General features: G+C 44.2%; 1 protein-coding gene across 1 annotated transcript; it reads right to left on the reverse strand.

Moving 5' to 3' along the window:
- Positions 1–488: 488 nt before the first annotated feature.
- LOC132532854 (uncharacterized) lies at positions 489–2195 on the reverse strand. Its single transcript, XM_060172236.1, has 3 exons — positions 1899–2195; positions 1039–1318; positions 489–766 (listed from the first exon to the last, which is right to left on the reverse strand). Exons 1-3 carry the CDS (start codon positions 2040–2042, stop codon positions 489–491), a joined length of 702 nt encoding a protein of 233 aa, XP_060028219.1. The 5' UTR covers positions 2043–2195.
- Between the last annotated feature and the right edge of the window lie 19673 nt (positions 2196–21868).

Raw genomic sequence — 21868 nt, forward strand, 5'->3', positions numbered from 1 at the left:
AAAATGACAGTTGCAGCCTTCTTCACCTGGATGGAGCCAGGCAAGGTCCTCTTCCCTGGCACTCAGGACTTGCTGAGCTGCCCAGAGGTGCTTCCTGACAAGAAAGGGTCTCTGTGTGGGGGAGAGCAGGCACAGGCTGCATCTGTCCGCCTGTTCTGAGGGCAAGGCTAGGCTGGTGGCTCAGGGCAGTGGGCAAAGGAGGCTGGGAAAGGGGCAGAGAGGGACAGTGAGTCTGCAGAGCAGGCAGGGGCAGCCAGGAAGATGCCTGACAAGTGAGGCCTGACTGAGGGGGTCAAACTCACAATTATCCTAAGCACTGATTAGGAGGTTCAGGAACAGGGAGAGTGGGTGGGGTATGAATGTTTAGAGTCCAGGGACGCTTTGTGGGATCTAACACTTTCTGGGGCTCCTAAGAACAAGGGTGGCAGCACGTGAACGTGATTAATGACCATGGAGTGAGCAATTCAGAACATTTTACTGTATTAAAACTAAAAATACTTAAAAAAGTAAAGGAGAGCAAACATTACAACACAATAACCAAAGAAAAATATTAAGTTTTCCTTTGAGGAGGACAAGTTCAGCTTCTGAGTAGAACAGGTCCCGGTGCCTGGGCACAGAGGAAACTCTGCCCCTGCAGTGGCTGCTGTGGCGTGTGGTCGTGCCTGCAGACCGGCTGGCTGTGCAGGAAACAGAGTAGAGGGCAGCGGCCCTTCTGCTGCTCTGGCCATTTCAGCTGTGCCTTCAGGTAGCAGTGAGCACTGTGGGGCTAGAGATGGAGGTGGATATGTCATTGAAGGAGCAGGAGAGTCAAGCCCTGGCTCCTAGTTCCCATGTGCTGTCTACACCCAGACCCCAGTGCAGGCCTTGAGGGGGCCCCGCCCGGCCCCCCGAAGACACTTCCCCTGCAGCCCTCCATGAGGGGCTGAGGATAGCCATCTCCTGGTGCAGCCCCAGCCTCTGGGGGGCAAGGGTTTGGGGGGTATTCCTGTGGGACCCAGGGCATCCCCCACGACCCCCCAGGCCTGCCTGCAGTCTCACCAGTGTGCTCTGTAGGCCATGGGCTCTGGGGAGGCCTGTGCAGGACAATGTCCCCATGCAGGTGGTTCTCGCTGACCACCAGGTGCACTCGGCGGCCCTTGCGGAGGCAGCAGCCTGCAGCCTGGGCAGGAAGGCCTCCTCGGTATCGCTCCTCCGACACCAGCAGGTAAGGGATATCGCTGCACACGCTCTCTGTCTCCTGCTCCTCCTCTGACTCTTCGCAGAGTGGCGGCTCGCCCTTGATCACATCAGTTGTCTCTGTGCAATATGGCTGCGGCTTCTGCAGGGACAGTACACAGGGCCAGGGCTCAGAGCCTCCCATGGCCAAGCCCCCAACACTATTCCTGGCCAGCACTGACCCCCAGGAAAAGGACAGACTTCCAGGGGGCATTACTCCCAGACAAGGATATCCCTCTAGGGGGCAGACCCAACCCCAGGACAGGGACAGACCTCCAGGGGGGAGACAACACCAAGACAGGCTCAAACCTCCATGCAGACAGAAACCCTACCCCCCTACAGGACAGAAACAAACCTCCAAGGAGGACAGTCTCCTAGGACAAGAACACCAATCCAGATCCCAAGACAGGGACACCCCTCCATGGGTACAGAACCCAAAGAAAGGGACACCTTTCCAGCCCCCAGGCTACCAGACAGCCCTGATCTGGAGGTTGGCCATCACCCCTCCCTCTTGAAAGGACAGGTCTTCCCCCATATTCACACAGAGACTGAGAGAGACACACACACACACATACAAACACACACACACACAAACACACACACACACACACACACACACGTGTGTAGACAGGTCTGTCCTGCCTCACTCTGTGCCGACCATGGACACCCCCAGCCCTGGTTACCTCAAGGTGACAGCAGCTACACAGGCACAGCACAGGGCAAAGGCACAGGCAATTCCTGTCCCGCAAGCACAGTCCAGTCGCTCTGCTTGGGCAGCAGGCTTTGCTCAGCTTGGGGCTTGAGCGGCCCTTCGCACGGGAGAGCATCTTTCCTCACCAGCTCTGAAGCCAAATGGCTAGAGATGGTCTGTGTGTGGATGGAATGTGGTTGCCAGGGAACCAGGGTTCCAAGTCTGTTGGGGTCCTGTCCAAGGTGGTGAGGTCACTTCCTGGGTGCCCTGCCCTGGGCTCCTCCTCAGAGAAGCCCCCCGCCCCAACCAGGCCATCAAAACATTTCATGAGGCTGGTGCAGTGCTCTGCTGTGTGTGCAACCCAGGTTCAAGCCCAGGCTCCACTGTGTTGGAGCAAACCTTAGTTCTGTGGTGTCTCTGTCTCTCTGTGCATGGGTGTACCTGAAAAAGTCACACTGGAATATGAAGCCCTGGAATATGAATCAAGGACCAAAATAAATATAAAATAAAGACCTCCCAGAACCAGTGTAGACTGATGATGGCTCACACACCACCACCACCACCACCACCCTGTCACACATACTCACAGTGATGTCAGCATGTATGGGAGAGAGAGAGACAGAGGAGAGGCACCTTTGCACCACTCCAACACTCACAGAACCCCCTCTAGGGGCTGGGTGGTAGTGCGTCTGATTTAGCGCATATGTTGTCATGCGCAAGGACTCAAGTTCAAGCTCCTAACCCTCATCCACGGGGGGGGGGGGGGGGGGGCGGGGGGGGCGGGGGGCGGGGGAGAAGCTTCATGTGGTGAAATAGGGCTCCTCTTTTTCTCCTCTCCTTTTCCATCTTTTTAAAAAATATTTATTGATTTATTCCCTTTTGTTGCCCTTGTTTTTTATTGTCGTAGTTATTATTGTTGTTGTTCTTGATGTAATTCATTGTTGGATAGGACACAGAGAAATTGAGAGAGGAGGAGAAGACAGAGAGGGGGAGAGAAAGACAGACACCTGCAGACCTGCTTCACTGCCTTTAAAGAGACTTCCCTACAGGTGTGGAGCCGGAGAATCAAACCGAGATCCTTCCACCAGTCCTTGCGCTTTGTGCCACATGCGCTTAACCTCCTGCACTACCGCCCAGTTCCCTCCTTTTCTATCTTTATCTCTCCCGCTGAATCTCCCCATCCTTTCTCAATTTGTATCCAAAATAAATAAATAAATGTTATTTTAAATTTTATTTTTATCATTATTATGATGATGATGATGATTATCATCTATTTATTTATTGGATAAATACAGCCAGAAATTGAGAGGGATGAGGGGGATAGAGAGTAAGAGAGAGAGAGAGAGAGAGACACCTGCAGAACTGCTTCACCACTCATGAAGCTTTCGCCCTGCAGGTGGGGACCCGGGACTTGAACCTGGGTCCTTGCACATTGTAATATGTGTGCTCAATCAGGTGCACCACCACCTGGCCCTTATAAATAAATGTTTTAAAAAGCCCTGGGAGTCAGGCGGTGGTAGTTCACCGAGTTAAATGCACATGGCACAAAGCACAAGGACTGGTGTAAGGATCCCGGTTCGAGCCCCAGCTCCCCACCTCCAGGGGTGTCACTTCACAGGAGGTTAAGCAGGTCTGTAGGTGTCTATCTTTCTCTCTCCCTCTCTGTCTTCACAATCTCTCTCCATTTCTCTCTGTCTTATCTAACAACTACAACATCAACAACAATAATAACTACAACAAAAATAAAAAAAACAGGGCAACAAAAAGGGAAAAATAAATATAAATAAATAACTATATATACATGATTAGCCCCTCCAGCCTGTGCAGGAGCTTCCATAGCCAGCGAGTGCCCCGTGCAGGTCCTAGCCCTCTGTGAACTGTGCACCACACTGGGGGGGCATCACCCACTTCTCAGCTCTTTGATTTAGTCATAGGGCAGCATTTGGCTCTGTCAGTCTGGCTTTTCAGTGAATGCATTTATGAGCACTGTGTCCATGGAACATGTCACACTAACTCCACCTGAAAAATTTTAAATGTGAGCTCAGTGAAATAGCCCCCTTGGATAATGTGCTATCTTGCCATGTAGACAACCCAGGTTGAGCTCAGTCCCTAACACACTGAAAGAAATATCTGTGCCCTGGTATCTTACCGTGCCTTCTCTGTCTCTTTAAAAGAAATAGCAAAAAATTTAAATGTAGCATTAATATTCTTTTTTGTTTTGTTTTGTTTTCTTTTATTTGCCTCCATTATTATTCACTGCTCCTGGAGGACTTTTTTCCCCTTTTGTTGCCTTTGTTGTTTTATTGTTGTTGTTACTATTATCGTTGTTATTGCTGTCACTGTTGTTGGATAGGGCAGAGAAATGGAGAGAAGAGGGGAAGACAGAGATGAGGAGAGAAAGACAGACACCTACAGACCTGCTTCACTGCTTGTGAAGAGACCCCTCTGCAGGTGAGGAATCGGGTCTTGAACTGAGATCCTTACTCCAGTCCTTGCACTTGGCGGCATGTGAGCTTAACCTGCTGAGCTACCACCCGGCCCCCATTATTACTATTCTTTCAAAGGAATTAGTAGATCAGCTACTAGGATTATATTTTTTGTTTTCATTTTTATTTGTGATTAATAGGTTACAAGACTGTAATGTTACAATGGATAGTTCCACACCACATCCAAAACCTAAATTCTGTGTCCCCACCCTCCCATCTCCAGAGATAACCACCAAAGTTCTCACAAATCTTACAGTTTGCTTGCTTCTGAGGTGTGTTTTGTTCAAGTTCATTTGTACCAGATTGGAGGTAAAATTTTTCTTTTAATTTAGGGAAAGGGGACATAGAGATAGAGGTATACCTGGAGCACTGCAGCATCCCCTCTGGCAGGTGGGGGCTGAGGGCTTGAACTCAGGTTCCTGCACATTAGAAAGTGTGCAATCGGGAGTCGGAAGGTAGAACAGCAGTTAAGCGCACATGGCACAGAGAACAAGGGTGGCATGAGGATCCCGGTTCAATCCCCTGGCTCCTCACCTGCAGGAGTTTGCTTCGCAAGTGGTGAAGCAGGTCTGCAGGTGTCTATCTTTATCTCCAACTCTCTGTCTTTCCCTTCTCTCTCCATTTCTCTCTATCTTATCCAATAACAACAACAGCTATGACAACAATAACAACTACAACAAGCACAACAACAAGGGCAACAAAATGGGAAAAATAGACTCCAGGTGCAGTGGATTCGTAGTGCAAGCACCGAGCCCCAGCAATAACGCTGGAGGCAAAAAAAAAAAAGTGTGCATTCAACTGGAGCTAAGGTGTTAAATAGCACAACAACCTACATAAGTGTGACTTGAGTATATTTGAATTTTTAAAAAATATTTAGTTATTTATTCCCTTTTGTTGCCCTTGTTGTTTTACTGTTATAGTTATTATTGTTGTCATTGTTGTTGGATTGGACAGAGAGAAATGGAGAGAGGAGGGGAAGACAGAGAGGAGGAGAGAAAGATAGACACCTGCAGACGTGTTTCACCGCTTGTGAAGCGATCCCCCAGCAGGTGAGGAGCCAGGGGCTCAAACCAGGATCCTTACACCAGTCCTTGAGCTGTGCACTACCTGCACTTAACCCACTGTGCTACCGCCCAGCTCCCAATTAGTTGCAAATACTATGCCACTTCACACGTAAAAACTTCAGGTTTCTTCTCTTAACAATGGCATTCTTCTCACTGATGTGGAAAAATATCTGTATTTCCCTGAAGAATAAAAAAAACATTAATGTGAAGAGAGACATCTGTGATTGTGTTCATTGCTGCATTATTTACTGCCAGGCTAGCGTGGGGGTGCCTCTTTCAGGGCTCATACTCTCTGGGTTGGAGAGAACACCACCAGAGCCAGCCTGGGCTGCTACTCACTCAGCAACACAAGGGAGATGACTCAGGAACCAAACACGTGACATGAGGCAATGCAATATCTTTATTGATTAGAGAGCCAAAGCTTTTAAATGTCCGAACAGGAAGTGGTAAGTCTGAAATGGAAATGGCTAGGAAAGGGGCAGAGAAAAGCAAAAGGGGGTTGGGAAGGTAGAAACTTCCTTAGCAACTGTTTCGAGGGTTTTAACTGGTGGGATTAACCTGGAGGCAGGGAGGGTCTTGAGGGTAAAAAGAAGATAGGTCAAAGGAATGGAATGGGTGGGGATCTTTGAGGCAAAAGAATGATTATGTAGATAGGCCATAGTATCAGGAATGCAGGGTGTGCTTTGTGAGCCCTGCCAAGCTCAACCATATCTGCACAATTTCCCAACATCTCCTCTTTTCTTTTTATCTAATGGCCATAGTATCAGGAATGCAGGGTTTTTGTGAGGTAGGGAGTCTGATAAGATGAGGCAAATCTTTGGGGTTACTACTGTCCTTCCTTGCTCAACTTCTCAGTAGAGAGAGAGACTGACAGGATAGACGCACTCCTCAGGTCAATCCCTGCCAAGCTCAACCACATCCCCACAATTTCCTGACAATTTACAATAATCAAATGCTGAAAACCACCCAATGTCCATCCACAGAGAAATGGACTAGGGCCCAGGCAGTGGCATATCTGGTTAAGCACTCACATTATAGTGCACAAGGACCCAGGTTCAAGGCCCCAGTCCCCACCTGCAGGGGGAAAGTTTCACAAGTAGTGAAGTGGGGTTGTGTCTCTCTATCTTCCCCTCCCTTCTCAATTTCTGTCTCCATCCAGTGATAAATAAAATATTTTTTAAAAAAGAAAGAAAAAGGGTGGCCAGCTGGTGGCACACCCGGTTAAGTACACATGTTACATGGGGTAAGGACCCAGGTTCAAGTCCCTGGCACCTACCTGCAGGGGAAAAATTTCTCAAGTGGTGAAGTAGGGCTGTAGATGTCTATTTCCCTCTCCCTTCTCAATTTCTCTCTGTCTATATCCAGTAATAAATTTAAAAATTAATTAAAATTTTTAAAAAATGCCTAAAAAATGTAGATTAAAATGCCCTGGCAGTGGTACACCTGGTAGAGTGCACATGTTATAGTGTGCAAAAGCCTTGGTTCAGATCCCCTGGGTTTCATCTGCAGGGGGAAAGCTTCACAAGGGAAGCAATGTTGCAGGTGTCTCTCTTTCTTCTCTCTCTCATCTTCTTTCTCTCCTCTCTTTCCTCTCAATCTCTACCCAAATTTTTTTCTTTAACTGGATCAAAATACATAATGTGTATACACAATGGAATACAACTTGGAGATTCAGGGGGTCAGGTGGTGGTGCAGCTGGTTGAATACACACATCACCATGTACAAGGATCTGGGTTCAAGCCCCTATTCCACACCTTCAGAGGGGATGCTTCGCAAGCAGTGAATCAGGCGATCTTCCACCCACCCCTTTCAATTTCTATAGATCCTGTCTAGTATAAGTAGGAATAAGGGAAGAAAGAAGGAAGGAGGGAAGGAAGGAAGGAAGGAAGGAAGGAAGGAAGGAAGGAAGGAAGGAAAGAAGGAAGGAAGGAAGGAAAGAAGAAAGGAAGGAAGGGGCGAGGAAAGAAATTAGATAGGGGGGACATGGGAGGCTGGGCAGCAGTGCAGTGGTTTAAGCTACATGGCGCAGAGCACAGGGACTGGCATAAGGATCTGGGTTTGAGCCCCCTGCTCCCCAGTTGCAGGGAGGTTACTTCGCAAGCGGTGAAGCAGGTCTGCAGGTGTCTATCTTTCTCTCCCCTTCTCTGTATTCCCCTCATCTCTCCATTTCTCTCTGTCCTATCCAACAACAATGACAACAACAACAACAATAATAATAATGATAAAGAAGGGCAAAAATGGCCTCCAGGAGCAGTGGATTTGTAGTGCATGCACCAAGACCCAACAATAAGCCTGGAGGCAAATTAATCAGAATAACAAAAAAGGGGGTAGAGGAATGGGCTCCAGGAGGCTAGTGGTGGATTCCTACTGCTGGCACCAAACCCCCAGTAATAGCCCTAGTTGGGGGGGGGAGAACTTGGGGATTTAAAAATAGACCCTTCTATTTGAAATAGCATGGATGGACCTAGAGGGTATCATGCTTACTGAAATGAGTCAGGAGGAAGCCATACATTATATGGCATCATTCATATGTGTTGCACACTGGAAAATTATATGAATGAGCAAAATGAAACAAAAGCAAACAAGCCACAAGAACAAAACAGTGGTTACCAGAAGGAGAGGAGACCGGGGCTAAAAAGGGTCAGCTGCCTGAGAATGGAAATTAGACTGGTGACCAGCAGTGTCTGTGTGTTACTGAGATGTAAGTGTGCACATCTGATGTCTAGAGAATGTTATACACCAGTGTCACTTCAATTAAAATAAAAAGCAGAAATCACTCTCCTGTATCACCACAGTGCTATTCTCACAGACAAAAAGTTGATTTAATGAAGCCATCAGTGGAAAGATGATTCACTGGGCTTGAGGGATGGCTCACTGGGTAGGGTGCGTGCCTTACCCTGCGATTAACTCAGGCTCAGGCAACAAGAGGTACCCATATGCCACATGGAGGAAGCTCTGCTCCTGTGGTGTCTCTCCTTCTCTTGTCTCTTTATTCTCTCTAAATGAAAAAGCAGACTGGACAGCACATGAAAAATCACACATATACGAGAAAAAGAAAAACAGATCATTTGTTCTCACAGTTACAACAACAGGTGCAGTCCGACAAAACAAAATTATCCTAGCTTCTAAAAGCAGAGAGGTTAGCAATCTGCCAGGTCTTCCTAGGTAATCAGGGGGAAGGAATATCACATATAAGCTTTAATCAATCCTCTCTCACAGCATTTAAGCTCTGGTGTCTGGTTATACTGTGGTTTCAGCGGCACCCTTGAGTTCGTTAACAGGGGTTTCTCTAAGTTCCTAGGAAGCCTCCACATACTCTTAATACGTGTTTCCATTAGACAAGTGAGTCTGAGAGAGCCCTGCAGTTTAACATGTAGATGCTCCTGTGGGGTGTCCACAAGTGGTTGTGAGAAGGAGAGGAGACAAGGGGCTGAGGAGACAGCATAATGGTTCTTCAAAAAGACTTTCACCCACACCTACGGACATGTAATTTTTGATAAAAGGGCCCTAATTGTCAAATGGAGAAAGGAGGCTCTCTTCAATAAGTGGTGCTGAGGAAACTGGGTTGGAATATACAGAAGAATGAAACTGAACCATATTATCTCACCAGGAAAAAAAAAAGTCAAATCAAAATGAATCAAGGACCTGGATGTGAGACCAGAAACTATCAAATACTTAGAGGAAAACATTGGTGGAACACTTTCTCACCCAAACCTCAAGGACATCTTTGATGAGAAAAACCCAATGGCAAGGAGAACTAAAACAAAAACAAACCAATGGACCACATCAAATTGCAAGGCTTCTGTGCAACCAGAGAAACCACCACACAAACAAAGAGACCCCTCATAGAATGGTAGAAGCTCTTCACATGCCATACATCAGACTAGAGACTAATAACAAATACATACAAAGAAGTCAGCAAACTTAGCAACAAAAAGCCAATGACCCCATCTAAAAATGGGCAGAGAAATGAAGAGAACGTTCACTATAGAAGAGATCCAAAAGGCTAACAAACACATGAAAAATTGCTCCAGGTCACTGATTGTCAGAGAAATGTAAATAAAGACAACACTGAGATACCACCTCACCCCTATGAGAATGGCATACATCAAAAAGGACAGCAGCAACAAATGTTGGAGAGGCTGTGGGGACAGAGGAACCCTTCTGCACTGCTGGTGGGAATGTAAATTGGTCCAGTCTCTCTGGAGAGCAGTCTGGAGAACTCTCACAAGACTAGACATGGACCTTCCATATGACCCAGTAATTCCTCTCCTGGGGATATACCCCAAGGACTCCATAACACCTAACCAAAAAGATATTTGTACACTTATGTTCATAGCAGCACAATTCATATTAGCTAAAACCTGGAAGCAATCAAAGTGCCAAAAACAAATGAGTGGCTGAGAAAGCTGTGGTATATATACACAATGGAATACTATGCAGATATAAAGAACAATGAACCCACCTTCTCTGACCCATCTTGGATGGAGTAGAAGGAATTAAGTTAAGTGAGCTATGTCAGAATGATAAAGATGAGTATGGGATGAGACCAGTTATAAACAGAAGTTGAGAAAGAAGAGCAGAAAGGGAAACTAAAAGCATGATTTGACTGAATTTGGAGTAGGGCACCAAAGTAAAAATGCAGGGGTGAAGGTGAGGGTGAGGGTAGATATTTGGCTTCCCAGGTGTCATCGGAAGCTGGGGTGGGGTGGCATGGGACACAGTCTTTTGGTGGTGGGAATGGTGTCTATGTACACTCTTATTAATTTGTAGTCATATAAGTCAGTATTTAATTAATATAAGAGGGGGAAAATTGATTGAATGCCTCAAAGTTTTTAATGTACAGACCATAGGCTGAGTCTTTGATATGTTGACTCTCCTAAAAGCTTAGACCTGGGAGAACAGAAGCAATCAGTGGCACAGCTATATACAAATAATGTAAAGGACATAAATTATGGTGATGTTGTGTATGATACAGAAAATCCTAACAAAGGGATTTTTCAAAGTTAACCCACTTGCCCAATAATACGATTGTAACAATAACTATTTATTGCCTTCTTAAATCCCAAGACAGCAGGAACCTCCATATAGAGCCTATATTTCCCCCAGTCCTGGAACCTCTAGGGTGGGACTCACTTTCCTGCATGCGTCTTTCAATTCATACCAAATGATATTGTATCTGCTGATCCCAACATAATCAACGCAACGAGTACCACCTCAGCATGCTTCACTTCAGACTGTGTCTAGAGACATCAAGTGTGGGATGTCAACTCTTCAGCCTCATTACTTCGGTGAGACATTTCCTTACACAGGATTCTCTAATTCCATTCCAGGTGGTTCACTTCCTAACAAAGTCCCAAAACTTACATATAGACCAGGTCCTTTGAGATAGAGCATATGTGCTCATGTATCCATAAATTAGGGAATAATATATACCTGAAAGCAAAAGTACACAATAGTCTGCAGTGAGTCAGTACCCTCCTCACCTACTTCCCATTACAGTTCTCTCAATCACTCCAAAGCTAACCTTAACAAAGCAAGGACTGCAAAATCTGAATAAGAGCAAGAGACTGGCATACTTTAAGGATGACTCTTTAGTCACTGTTAGGCTACCCCATCAGCTTGGGCCCGTGGCGGGAATCCTGAGATTCCCAAAGAGACATGATAGGCTTACATCTTGAATAAATCCCTCTCCCCAATATTACCAGTCATCTCTACCAAGAACAACAACATAGACCCCTTTGTGGGCCCCCATATGATCTTGCCTTCAACTTGGATCAACAACAGTAGAGAATGTTCCATCCTCTGAAGGGAGGATGGACAACACACTCTAGGCTCTATCCAAGGAAGATGGGTTCCCAAATTGGGACAGCTTGTAATGCTCCTACTCATGACCATAGAATGTAAGCTCAGATCTATAGGGATGCAAAGGTCACTGAGGCTCCTAAGCTGAATATGACCCCATCCAAAAATGGGGAGAGGACATGGACAGAATATTCACCACAGAAGAGATCCAAAAAGGCCAAGAAACACATGAAAAAAATGCTCCAAGTCTTTGATTGTCAGAGAAATGCAAATAAAGACAAGGAGATACCACTTCACTCCTGTGAGAATGTCATACATCAGAAAAGGTAGCAGCAACAAGAACAATGAACCCACCTTCTCTGACCCATCTTGGATGAACCTAGAAGGAATTATGTTAAGTGAGCTAAGTCAGAAAGATAAAAATGAGTATGGGATCATCCCCTTCATAAACAGAAGTAGAGAAAGAAGAACAGAAAGGGAAACTCAAAGCACAATCTGAGTTTAGAGTCGATCATCAAAGTAAAAATTTCTTGGTGGAAGGTGAGGGTAGACGTTCAGCTTTATGGGGGGTGGGGAGAGACAGACCTTTGGTGGTGAGAATGGTTTTAATATATACTGTTTAATTAGTATGATTTAATTAATATAGTATTAATATACACTATTTAATTAACAAGAGAGGGGGAAAGTGGATTGAATGTCTCAAACTTTTTGATGCATATACAATAGCTCTGGGTATATGTTCCTTCAGTCTAAGCATTTAAAACCTCAAATTGATAGTCAGATTGAATTTAACAGTGGACTTAAATTGTTAATACATTTCTAATAATGACTTGTTCTGTAAAATATTAAATCACCTAAAAGCTTAGATCAGGGGCAACAGAAACAGTTGGTGGCATTACATTATAAAAAACAGAATGGGAGTCAGGCGGTAGCACAGCGGGTTAAGTGCATGTGGTAGACAGGCAGAAGGATCCTGGTTTGAGCCCCGGGCTCCCCACCTGCAGGGGTGTCGCTTCACAAGCGATGAGGCAGGTCTGCAATTGTCCATCTTTCTCTTCCCCTCTCTGTCTTCTCCTCCTCTCTCCATTTCTCTCTGTCCTATCCAACAACAATGACAACAATAATAACTATAACAATAAAACCACTAGGGCAACAAAAGGGAATAAACAAACAAATAAATATTTAAAAAAGACAAGTTTAAAAAAAAGATACTGCTATATGTAAATAACATAAAAGGACATAAACTATGGTGAGGTCTTGTATGATCCAGCAAATGATAACAAAGGGATTTTCAGAGTTAACCCTACTGCCAAATAATTTGGTTATAGCAATAACTATCTATTGTTTCCTTAAACCCTTAGGTAGCAGGAACCTTCCCCTTTCTCTGTAAGCCCATATTTCTCCCAGGTCTGGAACCTCTAGGATGGGGCTCATTTTCCTGCATGCTTCTCTTAATTCATGCCAACTGGATACTGCACCTGCTGATCCCAACCTACCACTTGAGGAAGATGAGTCCTGAAATTAATGCAGCCTGGTCTGCTCCTAGCCATGACCACAGAATGCAAATAGGCTCCTGTGCTGAATATGGGCCCCAGATCAAATCGATGGGGTTTACAGTTAATAATAACATCTAGATACTTTCCCTATATTTGGGAGGTATTCTTTTCACTAAGCCAGCTTTCTAGTCCTTTCTCCAACTATGACACCATCTCCCCAGACAATAACCTGGGTCCACCTGCACATTAGCTGTCAGGCTCAGGCAAAAATTAGTAAAGTCATGGTCCCCTTGGAATATATCTAAAATAGACCTGCTAGCTTTTTCCAAAACAGAGACCCCAAACCTTCATCTGCAAAATTCTTGCCTTTAGGTTCATGATTAATCAACAATTTGTTCTGCATTTTATCTTAACTCTTTTCTCAGCCACCAGGTTCCAGATGCTACCATGTGTGCTGGAGCCCTGCCTCCCCAGATCCCTACCCCATTAGGAAAGGGAGAGACAGGCTGGGAGTATGGATCGATCTGCTAATGCCCATCTTTGGTGGGGAAGCAATTACAGAAACCAGACCTTCCACCTTCTGCATCCCACAATGATCCTCGTTCCATACTCCCAGAGGGATAAAGAATAGGGAAGCTATCAAGGGAGGGGATGGAATACAGAGTCCTAGGGCTGGGAATTGTGTGGAATTGCACCCCTCTTATCCTATAGTCTTGTTAATATTTCTATTTTATAAATAAGAACTAATAAAAATTTTTTCATGCCTGAAGCTTTAGGGTTCTAGGTTCAATCTCCAGCACCAACATAACCCAGAGCTTATGGTCCAGTCTATCCCATGGAATATCTGTCAGCTTTCTCAAAGCCAGTTCCTGGAATCTATATATTAAAAAGATTCATTTTCTGAAAGTTAGAAGTCACTTATACAGTAAAAATTAACTGTAACGATTAAGCACAAGCTGCAAGATTTAAGTTTTAGTTACTTAAAAAGGAATATCTCTTGTAATTAAGGAAGTATTTCTCTCTCTTTTTCTTATTTTTTTAATTTTTAAAAATTCTATTTGTTTATTCCCTTTTGTTACCCTTGTTGTTGTTTTATTGTTGTATTTATTACTATTGATGCCATTGTTGTTGGATAGGACAGAGAGAAATAGAGAGAGAGGGGGAAAACAGAGGGGGAGAGAAAGACAGACACCTGCAGACTTGCTTCACTGCCTGTAAAGCAACTCCCCTGCAGTTGGGGAGCCGGGGGCTCGAACAGGGATCCTCACTCCGGTCCTTGCGTTTTGTGCCAACTGCACTTAACCCGCTGTGCTACCACCTGACTCCCCTCTTTCTTCTTAATTTTTAAGTCCTAAAAGATACATATATATGGATAGAGAGAGAGAATCTGAGAGTGTAGAGGGAGATAGAGAGGGAGAGAGAGACCTAAAGACAGACATCTGCAACCCTGCGTCACCACTCATGACGTTTTCCCCTTGCAAGTGGGGACCAGGGGCTTAAACCTTGGTCCTTGCACACTGTAATGTGAATGTAATATAAAGGCACTTCTTGAATCTTACAGTTCATCATTCTGGGTAAAAGCATTTGCACCTCACGGGGCAAAAATTCTCTTGTGCCAGAAGAGAGTTCACTGGGTAAGGTGTCTGCATTGCAGTGTGCATTATTTTCTCTGCAAAGATTAGGATAGTGGATCTTCTCTTTTCTCCTTGTTCTATGAGCTTCCTTGTCTAGGAGATCTGGGAGGGCCTGTTCCAAAAAGGAGAGACCAAGAGAACTGCAAGTAGACGAGCCTGTGGGCTTGGTAATGTGGAAAGCAGAGTGTACATGTCCAACAAGAGCATCCATAGATGTGCAAATAAAGGCAGGGCTCATGATTTCAGAATCAACAGCAAAGAACCAAGTTAGTTGAGCATGATAGGTAATGTCTGTGCTTAACTGGGTAAACCTTTACCTAACCACCCTCTCCAGTTTTTAAAAAAATATTTTATTCATTTACTAGTGAGTAAGATAGGAGGAGAAAGAGAAAGAACCAAACATCACTCTTGTACATGTGCTACTGGGAATTGAATTAAGGACCTCATGCTTGAGAGTCTAATGCTTTATTCACTGCACCACCTCCCAGACCACCACTCTCTCCACTTTTAATGGTGGTGTTTACTTTTTTTGTTGCTGAGTTTTGTGAGCACTTTATATATTTTGAGTTTTAGCCCCATGTCTTATGTGCATGTAGAGCTCTTCCTCTGTTTTGGTAATGGTTCCCTACATGGTACAGGTTTTCAGTTTGATGTAGTCCCAGTGCATGATGGGAGAGGAGATTGTAAGCAGGTGGTGGGAGTGAGGTACAGACATCAATCATGTGAAGATGAGAAATTGTACCCATGTGATAGAAAATGCCCTGTAAATCATTATTTCCTTTATGAAAAATAATATCTTTTAAAAAGAAAGAGAAGCCAGCAAGAACAGGGTAAGGAGCAGTGTAAAAAGCCAGCCCTGGCAAGTAGGAAGCAGGGAGAACTTCTGTAGGACAGCGTCTTGGGATTGAGACATAACACTTCCTGGCTACAGTTCCAGGGAAACACCTTGGCTTTGCTTGGGGAACTGGAGTAAGAGCTGGCAATGCTGGGAGTGATCCATCAGAAGCAATTGCAAGTAATAGAGAAAGAAGTGCCAAGGTTCAAGGCCCCAACAAGAGAGGGTATTCACTGAAATAATTAAAATGCACACTAGGCTTTTTTTTTTTTTTTACTATCGGACTGCTCAGCCTAGGTTGATGGTGGTATTGGGGATTGAACCTGGGCCATCAGAGCCTCAGGCATGAAAGTCTTTTGCAGAACTATTACGCTGTCTCAACAGCCCAAAACACACATTTCCAGTCAGACAATTTCACCCACTTCATTTGAATTTACCTTATGTGTATTTTCTTCTCCATTTCACTCCAAATTTAAACTGATTTTATATTTTTAAGACTTTCTTTTTAAAATTTTTATTTATTTATTAGGTAGAGACAGAGAAAAATTGAGAGGGGAAGGGAAGATACAAAGGGAGAGACAGACACCTGCAGCCCTACTTTACCACTTGTGAAACTTTCCCCTTTCAGGTGGGGACCAGGGGCTTGAACCCAGGTCCTTGCGCACTGTTATGTGTTTGCTTAACCAGGTGCTCCACCACCTGGTCCCTAAACTGATTTTATTGAGAGAAATGTTTCCTGATGCTATTTGGGTCTTCAATAATATGTCTTTAAATGAGCACCAGATATCAGTGCTCAGCACTTATACCTCATTGCTTTACCATTAGTCTGCATTCCCAAAGGGAACACATAAAAAAAGAAAAAAAAAGAAAGGATTAAATACCATGCCAAACTTTGGCAGCCATGTTGAATGCTGGGCCAAACTTTCAATGTCTATAACTCGGTATTAATAAAAAGGAAATAGAGATACTTTGGTTCAGTTTTCAGTTGAACTCCACTGCCAAGTCCTAGTCATTTCTTGCTTGTATGAGTATAGACAAGCAATCCATACACTAAGTGGGTTTAAAAAATCTACAGTCTGGGAGTTGGGCAGTAACACAGTGGGTTAAGTGCACATGGTGCAAAGCGCAAGGACCAGCGGAAAAGATCGCGGTTGGAGCCCTCAGTTCTCCACCTGCAGGGGAGTCACTTCACAAGTGGTGAAACAGGTCTGCAGGCGTCTCTTTTTTTCTCCCCCCTGTCTTCCCCTTGTCTCTTCATTTCTCTCTGTCCTATCCAACAACAACAAGAACAAGAAGAACTACAACAATAAAACAATAAGGGCAACACAAAGGAAAGTAAATAAATAAATATTAAAAAAAAAAAACTACAGTCTTACTATCCAGGGAGAAGCTTCCTCCCCTTGGAGAAAATGGAAACACTTATTATTATTCTTTGTTTACTTATTTACTTATAAGACCAAGAAAAATAACCGGAGCATCACTCTGGCATATGTAGTGGCAGGGATCAAACTGTGGACATTTGGCTTATAAAATCCTTGATTTACCTTCCTAGCCTTCATCTTTATTCTTCTGAAATGCTCCAAAAGCCTGTGACTTTGAAAGTTCATCATTTGGTGAGTTTAGTCGCTCATTATCAGATTATCTCTGATAGAGGTCACCTACTTGACTGTATCCAAACCACAGCTATATTCTGCTTCATTTAAAGCCTATTATTAGTGTTATTGTTGTTGCCACCAGGGTTATCACAGGAGCTAGGTGCCAGCACTATGAATCCACCACTTTTGACAGACATTTTTTACTGTTTTCATTTTTTTCTATTTTTTTAATAGGACAAAGAGAAATTGAGAGGGGAGGGGGAGAAGGAGAAAGAGAGACAGAGAGAGAGAGAGAGATTGATCTGCACAGCTACAGACCTGCTTCACCACCCATGAAGCTTATCCCTGATGGTGGGGAGTGAGAGCTCAAATCCGGGTCCTTACCCATGATAACATGTGCAGTCAGCCAAGTGCACCACTGCCTGCTTCCCTTAAGACTTTGAATTAGTTATCATGGTTAAACATTGAAAACATCACATAAAATCCAGAATAACCAAGGCCTATCTTGGAAATGTCTGGGATCGAGACTCCTAAGCCACATCCCTGAAGGTAGTTAGAGTCCCAGGAGCACACAAGCCTCATATGTACACTACACTCCTCGGCCCAATGACTCTGTTGTGTTGGCTGCCTTGTCCCTGAGTGTGGACTTTAAGATCCTGATTTACAGTTGCTCCACTTCCCCCTGAATTCATTCTCCTTCCAGCCACACCTTCTTAGTCTGAAGTTGACACTCATCCAGTGAGAATCAAGAAACAAAATGTGAATTGAGGAAATGGGTAGATAGTATAATGGTTATGCAAACAGACTCTCATGCCTGAGGCTCCAAAATCCCAGTCTCAATCCCCCATAAACCAGAGATGAGCAATGCTCTGGTAAAAAAAAAAAAAAAGAAGAAGAAGAAAGAAGAAAGAAAGAAAGAAAGAAAGAGAGAAAGAAAGAAAGAAAGAGAGAAAGAAAGAAAGAAAGAGAGAAAGAAAGAAAGAAAGAAAGAAAGAAAGAAAGAAAGAAAATAAAGACATAAAGAAAGGAAGGAAGGAAGGGAGGAAGGAAGGAAGGAAGGAAGGAAGAAAATAAAAGAAAGAAAAAAAAACGGAGTTGAATTTCTAGTCCACCTCTATATTACCTATCAAGTTCAAGCAATGTTACTAAAGTCATGGGCCCCTAGGAACATACCTAAAATAAACTTCCTAGCTTCTTTCCACCTTAAGATCCCTATTTTCACCTACTCTACTCCCACTGTTTGGTTCCTGTTTACTAAACATTTTGTCCTGCTTTATATCTCACTGTCTTTAAGCTACCAAGTTGCAGATGGTATCATGATTCCATCTTGACTTCCCTGGGCAGATGGCCTCACCAATGTGTCCCAGAAACTCCCCAGAGCCCTGCCACACTAGGGAAAGACAGAAACAGGCTGGGAGTATGGACTGACCTGCCAATGCCCATGTCCAACAAAGAAGCAATTATAGAAGACAGAAATCCCACTTTCTGTACCCCCAAAAGAGCTTTGGCCCATACTCCCAGAGGGATAAAGGAGAGGAGAAGACAAAAAAGCTCTGAACCCCCCTTCCAACAGAACCCAAAGAGTCTGTCAGTAGGTATCTTGTTTTTATGTCATCACAGAAAGGGAAGCAGATCTGGAAAACATCAGAGGAAGTCAATCACTGTTTCTCTTATCTAAGAGAGGAGAGGAAAATGGAAGAACACTTGGAAGTAGTAATAGGTGTAGGTAGGACTTGAAAGGAAGTGAAGACAAGACCATTAAAATGGGCAAAAAACAGATAGATAGATAGATACACAGACAAACAGATAGATAGATATAGACATAAAAGCAAACTGTATCTGTGACCTTGGGAGAACTACTGCAGTTTCCAATGGAGGGAATGGAGACACAGAACTCTGGTGGTGGGAATGGTGCAGAATTATACCCTCATTACCTTGTAATTTTGTAAATCAATAATAAATCACTAATAAAAAATGTGAGTTGAGAGTAAGGGCAAACATCACAACTATCAAGAAACCAAAGATTCTCACTCAAAATCCCCTGCTACGGGAGTTGGGCGTAGCGCAGCGGGTTAAGCGCAGGTGGTACAAAGCCCAAAGACTGGTGTAAGTGTAACCGGCTCCCCACCTGCAGGGGAGTCACTTCACAGGCGGTGAAGCAGGTCTGCAGGTGTCTGTCTTTCTCTCCCCCTCTCTCCCCTCCTCTCTCCATTTCTCTCTGTCCTATCCAACAACAATGACAGTAATAACAACAACGATAAACAACAAAGGCAGCAAAAGGGAAAATAAATAAATATATATATATATATATTTTTTTTTAATCCCCTGCTACTTGCCCCCATTCACAGAAGATGCTGAGAGTCAGGGTAGCCAGTCTATTTGGCCAAAGATAAGACCTTCTCCACCTTCTGTGCAAGAGACAGGACACAGCTGGAGCTTCTCTTCTCCAAACCGAGTATTCAAGCTGCATATGTTCTTTGACCTCACATATTTTTTATGTTTATGTTACATTCATTTTGTTTTGGTCTGCCGATTCACATGAAACTGTGGGTCTCACAGGGGCAAACATATTTCTTGGCTTCGCACTTTAAGGTAGCCTCACTTCATTTGGGAGCGGGGATTAGCCCTCAGACAATCCCTCCAGTGTTATGAGGGAGACCCCTTCTCTTCCCCACTTTGTGTTTTTGACCACTTGTATATTTGTACTCATCAGAGTGCAGCTCCCTCATAACTTCTGGGCTGTTGTTTTCTTGGATGCTGTTTTGCTGGACTCTGCTACACAAGACTTGATCCTTGCTTTGAACTCAACCCCAAGAATATTAAAGAATAAGGCCATCCAACAAAGCTGAGTGTAAGTGACACAGGGATTGAAAGTGTGGCTAAAAATTGCACTTAGGGGGCCGGGTAATGGCACACCTGGTTGAGTGCACATGCTACAATGCATAAGGACCCAGGTTCAAGCCTCCAGTCCCCACCTGCAAGGGGCAACCTTTGTGAAAGGTAAAGCAGTGTTGCAGGTATCTCTCTCTCTCTCTCCCTTTTCCCTCTTGACTCCTGTCTGTCTATTAAATAAATAGACATACACACACGCAAACACACACACACACAAAGCGCAGTTAGTCTGTGAGTCAGGGAGTGTCTACATTTACTATCTGAAGTCATCAGCTGCAATCTGCCAGTGAGAAAGTGAATTTCGAAGTTTTGCTTGTCCTTATAAATACACTTGAAATTGAAGGAAAGTGAGGAAACACCTTTCAGAAGAACATGATGTCTTTAACATGAATCACTAGTGAAGGCACTGCACACAGATTCCTAAATATCCCCTCCCCCCAGACCCCCAATCAAGGAACATTAAATTCCAGAGTACTCATAGACTCAGTAACTCATCAAGTATTTACTAAGTGCCTGCAAGTGGCAGCAACTGTGCTCAGAGGCATCAAGGGTTGCATCCATTCACTATATTCATCTGTGAGTCTGCTGGTTCCAAGTGTGACCCTAGGTTCTGATGCAACCTCTCTGCCCTTGGAGCTTATGCACTAGTTGAGCAGTAAGACTGTCAGCTAATCACACAACTCATTAATCACAGGGCTGCAACTAGATAATGCAGTGTCCTTCCTAAGCTGTGTTGGTATGCTTCTAATTCTGCTTCTAAAACCCTTTCTGTTTCATTGGTTTAATCCCTCTGCTTAACACTGTATTCTATCTACATAACCACTGTTAACTAACCACCACCCTGCCTGCAGCGCATTGGTTTAGTCCCCACTGGTTCATGATGTCTTTTTGCTCTGCCCCCTCTCCTAGTACACCCTGATTCCCACCAGTCTTTTTTCGCTCCACCCTCTCTATGTCACATCCTGTTTCCACCTTATTTGGCGAGTATATGTAAGGACAGGATTGTGATTAGAGATGGCTTAGATTGCGCTGCTTTCCACATGGATAAAGACTGAACTGCGTACCACTCAGCCATGAGTCTCTGGTCGTCTCTCTCTCCCACCTGTGTAGCTAGCCCAGCAAGCTGGGTGTTCCTGAATCTTAAGTCTAACAGGACTGGGCGGTGAGGCTGGCTTTCCTGAGCTGAGAGTCATAGGACCTGGAGGACTTAGGTGAAGCAAAGGTAAGGGGAGAAAGTTTAGGCAAAGAGAATAGAAAATGTTGAAGCCTAGGAGAGAAGGTTTCTTTTTTATGTCATAAGTGTCTTTATTTTTTATTAATAATTTTTTTATTTTACAAAAATTACATGTCAACAGGGGTTTAAATCCACACCATTCCCACCACCAGAGTTCTGAATCTTCTGCCTCCCCACTGCAATCCACCACAGTTCCCCGAAGGTTGTGGACATGGGCCAGCTATCATCTCTACAACTATCTGTCCACATTTATACATAATTGCCCCCTTTTTCTCCTGATTCAATCCTCTCTTCCACTCCAAGCTACTCATGACAACATAACTACCTCCATATGCCCCTCTCCTTTTCTCTCTCTCTCTCTCTGAGTACTGATAGAGCTAGAGTTCAGAGCCCTCTCATCTTTATCCCATCACTTCTCCCCCACTGGGAGTATGGATCAAGGTTGGATTGGGGGAGCAGAAGGTAAAAGTTCTGGTTTCTGTAATTGCTTCTCCACTGAGCCTGGGTATTGACAGATTGACCCATACTCCCTGCCTGTTTCTATCTTTCCCTAGTGGACCAGAGCTCTGGAAGGAGCATGTGTTTTCAAAGCACTAAAGAGGCTGCTCACCAGCATATGTGAGCTCCGAAGTGGGCACTGTGAAGAGTGGCCTTCGCAGGGCTCACACATGCAGGGCTGTGAATGTGCTAGAAACTGTGTGGTTGTTGCTTTTGTTTCATTGTTGTGGTTTGTTTTGTTTTTGCACAAATCATTGGGAAACCATAAGATTTTAAGCAAGTCCAAGTGGATCAAGGACATGGAAGTTAAATCAGAAACTATCAGACACTTAGAGGAAAATATTGGCAGAACTCTTTTCCGCATACATTTTAAAGACATCTTCAATGAAATTAATCAAATTACAAAGAAGACTAAGGCAAGTA

The sequence above is a fragment of the Erinaceus europaeus genome, chromosome 14 (assembly GCF_950295315.1).
Source record: "Erinaceus europaeus chromosome 14, mEriEur2.1, whole genome shotgun sequence".
Classification (NCBI taxonomy): domain Eukaryota; kingdom Metazoa; phylum Chordata; class Mammalia; order Eulipotyphla; family Erinaceidae; genus Erinaceus; species Erinaceus europaeus.

Excerpts from the sequence above, each read along its gene's own strand:
- LOC132532854 (XM_060172236.1), bottom strand. The coding sequence starts at position 2,042 with ATGCTCTCCCGTGCGAAGGGCCGCTCAAGCCCCAAGCTGAGCAAAGCC. Across the intron at positions 1,319-1,898 it reads GTAGCTGCTGTCACCTTGAG|AAGCCGCAGCCATATTGCAC; the intron begins GTAACCAGGGCT and ends CTGTCCCTGCAG. Across the intron at positions 767-1,038 it reads ATGGCCTACAGAGCACACTG|CCCCACAGTGCTCACTGCTA; the intron begins GTGAGACTGCAG and ends CTCCATCTCTAG.